Here is a 15,218-nt window from a genome sequence, read left to right on the forward strand (position 1 = left end):
GAAAAGAAAGTGGTTTCCATTTCAGCTTAAACACGACCACACATTCATCACACACTTGATTTACAGCAGATAAAATATGTCATACAGTATATACTTAAATATTAGCAACTGAAATTTATTGCCAAATATTAAAAAGGCCTAAAGCTTACTCATATCAACAATGCTAAGAAGAGATGTGACTTACTGTCAGCAATATGTTTATATCGGTATTACCTTTATTTAATGGTGGAAATCTCATTTTAAAAACAAAAATGTTCAAATATGATTTTTTAAATTGAGTTTTAAAATTACATCATGTTACATTATGTCATAGGGACTGTGGGGACGAAGGCCACGATTTTTAACATATTAAAAACAACATCTGTTTTTAAAAATGTGGTGATGAATAACACGAAACTGAAAAAAAAGGTTTTACAAGAATCCAGAGTTACTGTTGTATAGACACAGTATTAAACAAATACTGCTGTTGGCTTTGTTTTAATTTAAGCAGTCTTTACTGAAACTTCCTACAAATGTCACTACTTAAGATTTGAACAAATAGAAGAGGTGTGTGTGTGTGTGTGTGTGTTTAGTTACACGTGTCTGTATGGCTGTGTGTGTGTATGAGATAATACACAGCCTGTCCAAATTTTAGTAACTGAATAATCATTGAACATGAGTAGGAGCTGCTGCTGGAATACAGCAATACAAAAACACATTTAAAACATGTCTTAGATTTAATGTTTGATTAGACACTGTATTTTTGTGTAGTAATCTGCTCTACTTGAGACATGTAAATATGTATTCTGTCTGTATACAGTACTGACTATCATATTTCTTCTGTTTATTTGTCTGGCCATCGTAGCGGTGATCTCGGCCAATCTCAGCGAGACTGCCAAAAAGTAACACATGTGACCCTTGACCTTGCCAAGACATCATTCACGCATGCGTGTTAGCTCACACACACAGTAACACAAACACACACAGTATGAGCTTGTCCCTACCTTGGTCCTGGACATAGTATGCTAGAAACAAGTCCAGCTCCTTGACCGATACTGTTATGTGGTGTGGCTGGACACAAAGTGCTGGGTTGGTGCAATGTGGAGACTTGACAAGGCGCTCGCCATCTGTACTTTCCAGAGGGATGCCTTTGAAGAGGATGACCATCACCAGGTCCAGACGCCAAACTTTGTCGGCCTGCCGCAAACAGTCGATCCGGCGGATCTTGCCCTTCTGGTCCGGGTTGGATAGCACACAGCACGGGTGCTTCTTGCCCGTCACACTGAGGACAAAGTCCTCCCGGTACTCCTGCCGAATGTCCTTACGGAGCTTGGCCAGCAGCCTGGATGCCCACTTCTGCTTAACCTCAGGTTTCTCGCTCAGAAGCTCGTCCTTCACCGCGCGCTCCTCATCCTTGGACATCCGCTTCTCGTGCTTCTTGAAGTACTTGCGTTTTCTGGCCTGGAGGTTGAACCATGTGTAGGCAATGGCACGGACGTGAGGAAGAAGTGCCTCGATGAAGGGATGAAATTCATCCTGGAGAATCCAAGGGACACAGTGAGGAAGAGGAGAGAGAGGAGAGAAATGTAATCAGAAACTCACGTTAAGAATCATGGGTTTAGTCAACTGATAATCACAGGCAGAAGGGAAGTTAGACACCAAATAAACCATTCCTCATAATCAGTCAAATACTATCTTATTGGCAGTTAAGTCAAGACATTTCTCTTCACATAACAACACTGATTTTACCATCCTAGATGTATCTGGACATACTGCAGGTATGACAAGGAAATTCCACTGTTTATATCAACTGCCAACACTACAATAGCACCAAGCCCGGTGACTGAATGCACTCGCGTCTCCGCTCTCATTTCCCGAGCATGCTCTGAGCTGGACTCCTGTGCTGCTGCTGCTGCTGCTGCTGCTGCTACAGAGAGCATGCGCCCCTCGCAGTTGCATTTCTCTTATCAAATTATCCACATTCCGATGCGAACTTATGCCATGTTCATGAAGGATGGTGGATAAGCTGGAAGGGCAAAGTGGGATGCAGTTACAATATAGAAAAGTTAAAGAGATTCCCCCCTTTTTTTCTCCCCGGCAAACAGCCTCAATACGCAGGCTGCATGTTTAAAATGGATTAAATACACAGAAAGAGGAGAAAGTCGGCATCTTAAATGAAGCAGTCGTGTGAGAGGTATTTGCAAAAAGGTTGAGTTAGGACTTGATTAGAAGTTCATGCCAAGTGTTGAGGTTAACACACAGAATGATACTTGCCCAGCTTCATTCCAAAAACCTGAGGTTAGCCTTTGATATTGAGACTGTGAATCACTTTGTTCATCTCTTTTAATTACAAAACAATTGCGTAACGTTATTTTTCAAATAACTCATCAGAGATCCAATTTAAATATTTGTGAAAATATTTTCAGCACAAATTTGACTTTTCCATCTAGTTCGTCTGCTGTTGTGTCTTGTATTCAGCATTGTGCCGTTTTACTTTATATCGTAATATCTTTAATTCTCCACTTAAAAATATTGCAAATACGAGTCAAAAAGAGAACGTAAATGTTTATTCATTTTACAATCCGCATTTGACATAATTTATCCTGATATCTTCAAACTAAAAAAAAGCTAAATTCACACATTTCTACAGCAACCCGACAGTTTACTGATCTACAGGCTTTTCCATTAACAATACTCGAGTAATTCTTAAACAAATTGTAATAATCTCTTAGTGTTTGTTCTGTGTTGGTGTAGGAATGTACAGGATAGGGTGCATGATTTAAGAGTAGTCCGAAATTACAGCAGCGGTGACTAAGAAGTGGAAACATTAACTTATCTTTGTTTTAGGTCATTAAAATGTCAGATTTAGACAGTATAAGCAGCTCCTTTGGAGCAGGCTTTTGAAGAGTTTTGCTCTTTTAGTAGGCACGCAGGCACGCCGGCTGTAGGCAACCACAGAAATCCACTCCTTATCTGTGCCTGCCGCTGGTGCTCCTCTGAGAAGCCACATTTCTGCTCTGTACTCTCAGGCCAATAAAACTCTGCTCCAGTACACTAATGTCAAATTATAACCATATCACACATTGTAAATACAACTTTTTTATTCTCTACCGATTCTAGTTTTGAAATGTAGTATATTTACTAAGGATACAACACTTATCTGTAGTCTTTTCGAGAGGTAAAAAAAATAATAATTCAGATCTCCTTTTAATGTCATCCCCTCGCTATAAAGTTGTCAATTAAACTGACAAAAGTAAGCAGTAAATGCTAGTAAATTTGCTCCGAAGCAACTGTCTCTGAAATCCTTCTCACATCTGGTTTCCTGTTTAAAAAACACTTTAAATATTCCGTTAATTTTTTCAACCAGTCTAAAGCCAAATGCTGTAAAGATAAATGACTTGGCCAGGGCCTACGCAGTGCACTTCAGCTGGGGCCATAAAAGCACAATCCTCTTAAGTACAAACTAAACCACATCTCAGTCAATCACTTACTTATGCCAAGTAAAATATAAACAGTAAAACTGAGTCAGCCAAAACAGGCAGCTACTCTGTCCAACCTGAATCAACCTTATCATGCGTTTGATCTTCCTACAGTGAAAGTGGCTTTATCTTCTTCCAGTACACTTCACTAAAGTATAGGGGTTTTGCTCTAAATAAAAAATATACACGTGTAAAAAAAAATATAAACACGCTCCAGCGAGGCTGGGAAGTGTGTGTGAGGTTATTGGAGGACGCAAATAACCTAATTAAACCTGAGAGAAAATGAGAATACCTGTGCCAACTATACGGGATTATCAAGATGACAGTCTATCTTAAAAAATCATCTTTACGCACAACTTTACGCACACAAAGACGCAGAGAGATTGGCACAGTGGCGACTTTTTAAGCGCCTGTAGCGCTATTAAAATGATTTTTCGTTACAGTTTTCATTAGAATCGAAGACCTTAAAAGTAAAAATCACAATAATTGTGGCACAAACGCAAGAAATTTAGAACAAGAACTTAATTTTTAGTTAGTTTTTACGCTGTATTATTCATTCACAAGAAAAAAATGCATTATTGGTATGAATTATAAAAGCATTTCCAACGCAGGGGATGAAACTACACAATCCTGACTCGTACACAGAACTTTCTACCCCCTGACTACAGCCTATAACAGTTTTACTAAAAAATACGAAAAGCATTTTATATGTGTATAAAAAAAGACACAAATACCTGAGTAAGACAAATCGGAGAATACATGACGAGACGGCTACACAGAAAGTGAATGTATTTGGACTGATTCCTTTGATCACTTTATCGCGCCATTCCTGGACCGATGTGCACCGTGCGAGACTGTGGAGCAGCTATCCGCGTAAAACAAAAAGAGGTTATCCAAGAACATCCATGAATTTTTGCGATCCAAAGATTGTCGTGTCCGCAGAGGAAAAAGAAGCTATAGGCAGGAGATTTTTGAGGAGGAGCTGACATGCACGGTAAGCACTTGATGTACTTCTACTCGTAGAGCCGGTGCTGCGTACTCCTCTACTACATGGGCTCTTTGCGCGTGTCGGTGCAGTGATATCTCGTTCATAAAAGCATTGTGGGGAGCTTCAGTGTGTGATGTTCACCCCTGCTTTAACCAAACTTGATATGAAATCGACCGGTGCACCTTCGGTGCTGCGCGATTCCAGCAAATCAGACCCAACTTTTTTTCCTTTTTTTTTTTTTTTTTCACCCACGTAATTACACAGTCACACTCCTCCTCCTCCTCCAAACACACAACCCCTATCCACCATCCAGCACCTTCTCCTCCTCGGCTATGTGAAAACACAGCAGACAATTAATTTAGCCCTCACTCCATCTGAATTGTTTTATGAGCTTCAGAGGACTTTGGACCACAGCTTCAGTCACACAGAAAAGGAAGAGGAACATTTCCCTCCGCAGCTCTGGCACCTTTTTTTTTTAACCCCGCGTCAACAACAAGCGCTAAAACTGCTTTTCCAGTTTTTAGATAATCAAACTCAGTGTCTGCTGCTCACAGTGAAAACAAACTTTTGGTCTTTTTTTTTTTTTTTTTTTTTTTTTTGGTTTGTCAGGCACACAGTTGAACATGAACTCAGGTTAATTACCTTTCAATGTTCTGCTTCTGAAATAAATCTTTATAAATAGAAAATGGCACATATTCAATATTTTCTGAATACAAGGTGTTATTTATCTAATGCTTACCTCTAACTGAAGATAATATATTAATTGTATTGTCTACTGCGGAATAAACCTGTAATAATCTACTAATGACAAGTAAAAAAATATACTTAGTTTGAAACTTTCACACATTAGAGGGAGTTTTGTTTTTTAAATGTATTTTTAAATGTCAGATTATATCATTAGAGGGAGAAATAATTCTGCTGAACACCTGATTCATTTTTTTAATGAAGTTGAAAAAAACTCACAACTAAGCTATATGGTAACATAGTAGCTCTACTGCTGAAAGGACTGGAAGTTAAACATTGTTGCTGCAGTGTGTGTGCGTGTGTGTGTGTGTGTGTGTATGTGTGTGTGTGTGTGTGTGTCCTACAGAGCTGTCAACAGTCCACACAGAGTTCATTTGCCAAATTAAGGGGAATGAGATGTTAACATAGGCTGCCGGAGAATCTGTGCCAGGTTTAGTACAATGTTGGCCCGTCCGCGTACAGGACAGTGTTACAATATCACAAAGAGCGTTATCACAACATTTGAAAGCAATAATAATCCATGTTCACGTACCATTGCACTGTACTGCATGGATTAATAGGGAATCCTGGAGCCTGGTTGACAACACACAAGCCGGTAGCTTCACATTTCTCACGTTCAACTTTGTGCTTTGGAGGGTTTTTCTCTTGCAGTGCTCGCAAAAAAAAAAAAAAAAAAAAAAAAAAAAAAAAGTCAACACCGGAAGACAATTCTTGGCAGATAGCGGTGAAAAGAAGTTAGGAGCACCTCGCGTTTTTTTCTCTTTTTTTCTTGTCTTCCTTCCTCTTCAAGTCTTACTTTTTTGGATCGTTTTTTGGGGTTGTTCAGTGAAGTTGAACGTGATCCAGAAGAGGCTGAGTTTTCGGCACTGGGTTGGTCTCCGCCTTCACTTTCACTGTGTGACTGCCTGCCGCCCTCCGGCTCTCAGCACTGACTGTCAAGTCTGATATCACTTCAACAAGAAGGTTTCCGGCGCCAATTTTCCAAATAAAACCCTTACTGACAAAAAAACTACTCTGGCAATTTCTCTTTTAGCTCAGAGTCAGCGGTGGAAGAAGCTCTCAGATCGTTTATTTCACTTCACTTCTCAGACTTTTTCACGCCTAAACTGACACAAATTAGACCCAAATTTGATACGATTTTTGCTTTGAGATGTTTTATTACAGAAAGTGAATGAAACCCATGACCACAATAGTCATACATTCTGTCATTGTGTTACTTATGGATGAAATTACAGTGAAAATAAATTATCCCCCTTTTTGCCAAGGACCCTCTCAAACTACCTCAAGGACTCCTGGGGGTCCCCAGACCCCACTTTGGGAACCACTGCTTTACTTAAGTAAAAGTAGAATCGCCACAATGTAAAAATACTCCATTATAAGTAAAAGTCCTGCATTTAAAATCCTACTTAAGTAGAAGTATCACCAGCTAAATTTACTTAAAGTATTAAAAGTAAAAGTGCTTGTTTTGCAGAAAATTGGGCTGTGACTATATTAAATGCATTTAATTAAGCACATTATTAATACTGATGAATTACTGCAGAAGCTGTATTTTATTGTTATTTGATCTTCAGGACTTTATAAGAGTCACAAGATGAATCTGAGGACTGTGAGGTGATAATTTGTGCTGGAAGGAAGACAAAACATTCTGATACATACATTTGGATTTTTACGTGGTTTTATTTATTTGAATCGAAGTTTTGTGTGGAAAACAAACTTTATTTGTATGGCACCTTTCATGCAAAGATGCAGCCCAAAGTGCAAAGTTAAGCCAAAAACTAAAATGAAAATAAACAATAAGTGAACAAACTATAATTGATCAAAGATACATTTATTTAAAAAAAAAAAAAAAAAAAAGGTGTTTTCATAGCTTTGTATAAAAGTGTGTCCTTGTCCTATTAAAACTGTCTCATCCACTTTTAATGAAATGAGAGAAATGGCCTTAATGTTTTAAGCTTTGTGACCATTTTTGGTAGGGTAATTAAATTAGCCTTTTAGCCTGATACATAGAATTAACAAAGAGTATTTAATCCTTCAGCTTATCTGAAAATCTAAAAATCACTCAATGGACAGCATATAACTTGTTTTGTAATATCATGCTTTGGTGTATCTTATAGCCTAGCTCCTATAAACTATGTCATGAAGAATGTACATTTTGTTAAAACTGTAAACATAATGTGGAATAACCTGAGTTTATCCTTTATTATACCAAAATCCACATTCTTGAAGCTTAAAACGTGACTCTCATTTTGAAAGCAACACTTCCCATTCCCCGGGTATCATGTGGCTGTTTCTCTGCAGCTTGACGCAGCTCAGTTTTGTAATAGTGTTGGCATTCTGGCCTCTCATTGGCCAGCAGCAGTGGCCCCGGGACTCTGTACCCTGGGCCCCTCACTTCCGCTCCTCTGACGTGCTGTTTGGGGCTGACAGAGCTGCTGCCGGACATTCAGCCTTGTCATGGCGATGTCACTACTGCAGGTGGAAATCACTACACTGTAGTAATTACTGTAGTACTGTGGTAATTATTATTATTATTAGCCTATTATTATCATTACTAGCAGGTTTTTACATGTGACCTACACGGTATGGTAATTACAGCTTTTAAATCCATCCTAATAATCAATCAAATATTAGCAATAAAAATAATATTGGTAGTGATGTTGCTGCTGTTACACAGTAATATAATCTAGGGCTCATTGCCTTCTATATTTGCAGTATCTACATTTAACTGATTCTGTTTAGATCTGACCATATTCATTTACACTATATATATTGCATACCTGCTCACTGTTTATACTGTGTATAACATAAACAGACTATATGCTCTCTCCATCATAGTTACACTACTGACATATCATAGCTTCATTCATTCATAATGTACATTTTGTATACTGATTTGTTTGTTTTGCATATATTTTGCATACCTGCCCCCACTGGGTTATTGATCACTCTTTACATTTGTTTATTTTTTTATATATAGCCTATATACTGTGTCTATATGCACTTTTGCTACTGTTCTGTAGTGTTTTATAATTTGACAGTATTGTAATATATTGGTGGTTATATTTATGGTGGTTGTTCAGTAATAAAAGTAGCTGTGGTGTAATAGTAATAACAATAGTAAGCTTTGCTGTATTAGTCATACTTGTACTGAATAATCACTCATTGGACACTCATTGCTGTGTGCCAGCATAACAACCGCAGACAGTGTGATAGTATGACTTCAATGGGTCGTCTGACAATAGATTTTACTACTGTCTCATCACCATTATCATGACATTAACACACTATTCACATTATCTAGAAATGTCAGTGCTGTAATGTTGTCGCATCGCTTGCGCTCAGTCATCGTTTGTGATTCACTTATCAAAATAATTAAGCTAAGAGCATTCACTTGGAGTGGAAATGGCTATAAATTGCTGAGCAATGATTGTTAAAAGGATAAGTTCAGTCTGATACTGTTGGTGCGTTCATTCACTGCGCAACAGCCTTGAAGCAAAGCTGGCTGGGCTGAATAGATACCATCCTTCTGACTATTAAGCCTATAAAAACACTCTACTAAACAGAAATAGCAAACACACTCAGTACATTTTAGGATGCGTTGTAATTAACATTATGCAATCATTTTTCCATGAATGTTTTATTTTTAGATATGTACTTCTTAGTTACTGTTAAAGAAATATGATAATGATACCATGGAAAGCTAGATCATATCTCACACAGTGACTCTATACTCTCTCTGCATCCATATATTCAGCATTATATCAGTCTGTTGGAGCACATGGCATGAGTTCTTACTGATTCATCCTCCTGAATGTGGACCTACCACCCCCATGTGGCCGCAAACACAACTACTAGTATCTTGTTTGGGACCTACTGGAGAATTAAAACTGAGTGTTAGAGTGCCCTGTAATATAAAAAAGGTTGGGATGTTTTAATGGCAATTAAGCAATTTACAACATAAAATCCTCTGGATACAAGTAATACACAAGCCTCTAATTAAAAACAAAAAGTTTTCTTATCTTATGACATGTTAGAAATATTCCAATCGAACATGAAAATATTAATGCCTGTGGATAAACAAAATGCTATGTGGGGTACAAACACCTTAGCAGACATTTTACTAATATTACTATTTTTACAATTTTACTAATAACATTAACAATGGCTTCATTATATTCAAGTGTCCTGGTAAGACATGATAGTGCGCACACTGAAGCAGCTACATGGAATTCAGCCATCTTTAACTTTATTATTTACACCTGTGCTTTTCTGACTGCGACAAAATGTCCTCCATGAAAAAGGCCTATTCAGTGCCACACACACTTTTCTTTTAATCCCACAGGAATATCTTATTGATTTTTTTTTTCATTATAGATGACTCATTCACAATTATTGTTTTAACACAGTGGCTTGGGGTAAAGATAAAAACATTTCTAGTAATAACAGATCTGCTGAGGATGACTAAGTTCACCTTAAAGCATTATTATTATAATTATTAGTGTTACTTTTGTTCAGTTAAATGTGATGGGGTCTTCCTCTGGGTTAAAGCAAACTATCATTTTTACACCATTAGGGGGCAACACTCCAGTGCTGGTACTGTTTGAGCACCTGTGTCATCAAGTCATTAACTCTTAGTTATTATGTATATAAAAATGTCTTTGACATTAACTTGAAGAGCAAAAATAAAGTCTGATCAGAAAATACAAAGTATGAGTTTGATTCTCAGAATTTAAGTCTACACGATCTAAATAAGCTGCAGTGTACAAATGACCATGGAAGTACCCTGAGTCTGCTACAGAAAAAAATATACTATTAACTATATTAATTTAGATGCCTTTCTCCTCATGTTGTTAACTCATGAACAGTACCTGAGGTACTTCATCGTGTGTGATCAGACTTTACCAATGCCATTTCCTACCATTACCCCATTTCCTATGGGTATTTCATCACAGCTGCAAGCAACTTATCATGACAAGACAGCAGGTCTCAGCTAAATCCTTCAATACTCTAACCTTTAATATGAACTTTTAATTAATGATTTATTCCACGTCATGGTCTGCCCACTGCTTGCTGAAATTGCTCTTAAAATCCCTCCTTAATTGGTAAAAGCACTTAGGTTCAGTCCTTTATGCAAATTGTGGATATTAAGAGTTGAAGCTGATTCTACTTTATTCTAAGTCTTCCTTTTTAGGAAAAATATAAGCACAACTTGTTTGATTTCTTGGATACAAAGCTCACTTATTACATGTGAATGTAAAACAGAGTAGCAGGCAGCACCAGCAGCGTGGCCCGAGTAGAAAGAGTCACTTCTTTCAGCTCATATGCATTGAGACAGACAAACAAACCTCAACTTAAACCCTGGTGATGGAGCACAATAAAAGCTTGCCTGTAGTCAGACAAGTAAATAAATATTCAGAAAGAAATGTCAGCCTGTGTTGCCTCTTCAGCATGGGAAAGGCGCGGGCTGGACAAGGGCTCTTTGTCCGACACTATCAAATTAACACTGCAGAGGGTGCACAGAGAGGTGCACTTGAGGAGCACTCTCACACTGAAGGCAGGCTGAATACTTCCTTTAGTTATTCTTCTAGGCAAAAAAAATAACATTATCTTTTCAAAGCCCATTTAAAGCACATTGTTTACAGTCAAAATGAAGTAACTGGTGTAAGACTGTTCAATAATTGAGGTTACAAATGCTGGCCAAGAGAATTACATCAGCTAAAAAATTAATGTTAGTGCCAAAGATGCTCTCTTAAAACATTTCTTAAATAAACACTGAAGACAATCTTTGTTGCAGGCACTTAGCACATGATAAATTAGAAATACATGAAATAAACAAAGAGTTTTAGGCCATTTCCACAATATCTCTCACTTCTGCAAATGTGGTCAATCCTGGCCTCGGCACACACACACACACACAAAGACTTTAACCAAAATCATTTGCTAAAATAAGACATTTAGGTGAGTCAGACAGGGTTGCATTTGGAGACCAGACATGGATTTTTACATAAGTGCTCCCCCCCAAAAAAAATGTCAGATACCTGAAAGTATTTTTAGACAGAGTATGACAAGAAATACAAGCCTTTTTGAAGTTGATTTTGTTTGACAGTGATGTTGGTAACAAATGTCATTTAAGAGGAAGAAGTCAAGACAAAAGAGCTCCACTTACCATCCACCACGTCCTGGCTGACATGTCATAACAAAGCTGCCATTTAATAGACCTCTCTGTCATTTTTCCAGCCATCACTGTGCTCCCGGCTCTCATCTGACGCAGCCCGGTGGAAGATAAGACACCTAATCAAAGGGGCATCAGTAGAGGCATGCTGTGCCACATTTAGGTCAGTCCTTGACACGTTGCATTGTGGGAAAAAATCAACAACAGCTTGACCAGTGACTTGAACCTGACTGTGGTAATTACAAGAGCCATGACCCTGCAACCCTCACCGCCCCCCTCCTACACTAACCAGCCCCCCACCCCCCACCCCAACCCCCCCACCTTCTCCTCCCTCCCCTCTCCCTCTTATACTTCTTCTACAAAGGCATCGTGCAAGAAATTACACATGACACAGAGATGAATTATGACTACCTGGAAAGAAATTTACTGCAAAAACTACAATAATACAAATCTGTAACGTGATCCTCATCAGAAATAAATTCCCACACCGTAAACGTCTCTTACTTTGAGGTGGTTGAGAACAGGAGCATCAGTCTTGTGTTTCCAAGACAGCGGCAAGCTGATCGTGAGTCAGTGCTGACGTTTGACCTGAAGTCATCTCCCTGTTTCAACCTCATCAACCCTGTTTTTGTTTTTGGAGGGGAAAAAAAACAGCCAGTGCTGGGAATTATCCATTAAAGAGCCGGGGATTGATATCACTGTTTGGCACTGACGTAAAGGTCATTCAAAATACTGAGACTTGTGAGGATTATGTCACTGGAAATGGTTGTTCTCATTCAAAGGTGGTCCAGTCTATTAACAATAAAGCAGTCATGAAGATCAAGTAATCATCAAGAGACCTGTTGCATTAAAGTTCCCCTCAGCATCAGGGCTCTGCACCGTATACTTTGGAGTCGACTGTATTTTGATACACGAATTAAGACGTTTAGTGTGTCCATGTAAATGTTATCTGAATGCCAGTTGAAAAGACCTTTTCTCTCCTGCCACATTCCAGTCCTCCTCGCTGGGGCGGCTCGGTGGCAGCTGGATTTCCCCACAGGGATGGTGGGTGGACTTAGCAACAGTTACTTAGCATTAGTTATGACAAACAAATGAAGTGAAAAAACAACTGTTTGGAAATAAAGACAAGAATTTTACTTGATTATATTGTAGTTTATTTTGCTCATGTAGGATTAAATCTCACAGAAGACAGTTCAAAATTCATTATGAATGGTGATTCATTATAAAATGTGAAAATAATAATTAAGCACCTGCAGTATAGCCAACAAACTATATGTTTGTTTGTCCTACAGCTGATTGCATTCAATACCTGTTCAGGGTTGACCTTTCCAGCACACCTGACTTTAATAAAGCACTAATTAGGAGCCTAATTAGGAGTAGGCCAATTAACTGGTTCTTAAACACAAAGAACAATAAGACACTCAGCAGTCATCATAGGAAGCGAATGTCAGCTCATGGCAGAGAAAAGGCAAACAAATGTTACTCTGAGGGATGAAAGACTACATATGTAAGTAGCACTGTGGCTTATAAATTCAAAAGGAATCTTTAAACTGACTTATAAAGCATTTGGAGTAAGTGTATATCGTTATTTTCAACATCTGAAAAGCAAATTTATTATATTTATTATGCATAAATGGCTTATTTATAATGGCTTTGTGGGCCCTCTTTAACAGTTCAAAACATATTTAATATTGTTTTATTAACTTGATAATACATGGCTTTTTCTAATTGTATGAACATGATTTTGAACTGATGACATGTATCAGAAGTCCGCTACACAAAATTATGTATTAAAACTGTTCTGTAAAACATGGTTTAATGCAATGTATGTTCATATGTGGTGTGTGTGGGTGGTGTTGACAGTATCACATTAGTGTAATCTGAATTTCTGTTATTTGAGTTTTATGAGTTTCATATATTTGTTTATAAGAGGTCTGACAAGGAGTTTGACCTCTATGGGGCCCTCCCTATTGATCCCATACATCAATCAAATATTGTACATTTCTTTGTCTGTGAATGACAAAAGCAATATGTGTTCATATAACTTGTAAAACATGAAATATTTACTTATTTGGTATAAGAACAATGTTGGTCATTTCCATATTTTGCCTCCTTCAGATATGAAAACACATATTTGTTTGTTTGTGGCAAAGGAAAGGGTTACCACTTTTATACATAATAAGATCAGTATAAAAGCAAATGTCAACAGAAAACAGAGTTTAACACAGTTTGAAGAATTTGATCACTTAAATTAAATAAAATAGTTTAGCAGATAAAAAACATTCCTGACATATTATTCAGCTGATACCCAATGTGTGCCTCATGCTTTTGGAGAAAGGAAAACGTTCGCAGGGCCCAGCTCACACACGAGAGCCGTGTGCACCTTATTGATTTTGAGGGTGAAATCGATACATTTCATTGTCTTGATTGGATTAACTGTTTCAAGTTCAACTTTTAATTGGATTTCTACTCTCTACAATGAGAGCTTATTTGAAAATCAATAGGCCAATCAATACCTCTATGTTCAGAAAGTTCAGCTGCGGAGCTAAAAAATGGAGGAACGAATAGCAGACACCTGCCACTGGCAACCCACACACATGACTCGCTGAGGTCTAACAAATGTAATTATACCTTTAGTTTTAATGAAATATAATATGAAAATAATTCTTATTAAGTCAAAATGGAATCAGAGAGTCAGTGAAAAAACTAATTTTAAAGATTTAAACAGCTGATTGGTTTGTAAGTGTCTTTTAAAGGACACAGAAAACTACAAATGGTTGCAAGTCAAATATGTGGGATCTTTACTAAAGCAATACCTCCTTGAAAAAGTTGTCTAAGCAAGGCATAACTGATGTTGGAGAGAATCCTAATCATCATGTCATATAGGATATATGTCCCATATGGACATAAAATGAACATGCAACCAATAATTAATGATCAGATAATAAATTCTATGTTCCGAGACTTAATCCTTGTCTAGGCTTGGCAAAATGGCAGAAGAACACGCCAAGCCACTAACTCCAATCCTAGACAGGTAGACAGCCTTATATCTGAGAGATAACTGTTCCAAGCATAGTTTATGTTTATCAAGCATGTGGCTAATTATTTCTTTTGTTCAGCCAGATGTCATAGACTATAAAACTAGCGGGTGGTCATTTATTTAATTAGTCCAGTTGAGCAACCACTATAAGAGATTAGGAGCACATTTAACCCAGGCTGCCTCTATTATCTAGACTGGATTCAACTTTATCATCCCAAAGCCTAAATTGACAAATTAAATTTCACATCAAGTACAAGTTCAATAAAACTGGTGTTTCTGTTCTTCAGAGGAACTGGCTAGATGTTTTTGAATCATTAGTGACTGATATCAGAAAGGTTCATTTAAATAATAATTTGCACACAGATGAGAAGCCATGTGTCAAAAAGAACAACTGAGGTTTTATTTCAGGACTGTACTGTCTATGTTTTTTTTAAATTTATCTGCACTAATCCACGTTTACTATCTTGAAAGATTTTGTAAAGCACCAACATCAAGATCTGACCCCAGCCATAATCATGCTGCTATGTTTGATCATATTTAATGGAGACTTTGTATTTGAATGATAATCAAATTGGGATTCACGTGTGTCCTTTAGGGACACTTTTGGTAGAGTATCCCAATTAAAGAATGTCAAACTAATTATAATTGCAGGAAAGTAAGGCAACCTATTTGGATTAACATAGGAACATTTTTGAGTTTAGTTTGCCTGTGTAAGAAAATCGTGACACTACAAAAAAAACATTTTGACCTCCATCCTAAGCTGAGCCTACATTAGTCAGGGATACTGAACTCTTCAGGTTTTTGGTTGAATAAGCC

General features: G+C 37.6%; 1 protein-coding gene across 12 annotated transcripts in view; it reads right to left on the reverse strand.

The window, feature by feature from the left end:
- The window catches only part of LOC121889201 (nuclear factor 1 B-type), a 68,661-nt gene extending 62,569 nt beyond the window's left edge, over positions 1–6,092 (reverse strand). For 10 of the 12 annotated variants that reach the window (XM_042400984.1, XM_042400983.1, XM_042400986.1 and 7 more), the window contains exons 1-2: positions 4,193–4,610; positions 984–1,515 (exon numbers count right to left, since the gene is read on the reverse strand). In XM_042400984.1, the coding sequence (XP_042256918.1) occupies positions 984–1,515; positions 4,193–4,219 (559 nt within the window). In that variant the 5' untranslated portion in view covers positions 4,220–4,610. Of the gene's footprint in view, positions 1–983; positions 1,516–4,192; positions 4,611–5,722 lie in introns of those variants that run through there. The other 2 variants (XM_042400982.1, XM_042400981.1) reach the window with 1 other exon arrangement.
- Between the last annotated feature and the right edge of the window lie 9,126 nt (positions 6,093–15,218).

Source organism: Thunnus maccoyii, chromosome 22 (genome assembly GCF_910596095.1).
Source record: "Thunnus maccoyii chromosome 22, fThuMac1.1, whole genome shotgun sequence".
Lineage (NCBI taxonomy): Eukaryota > Metazoa > Chordata > Actinopteri > Scombriformes > Scombridae > Thunnus > Thunnus maccoyii.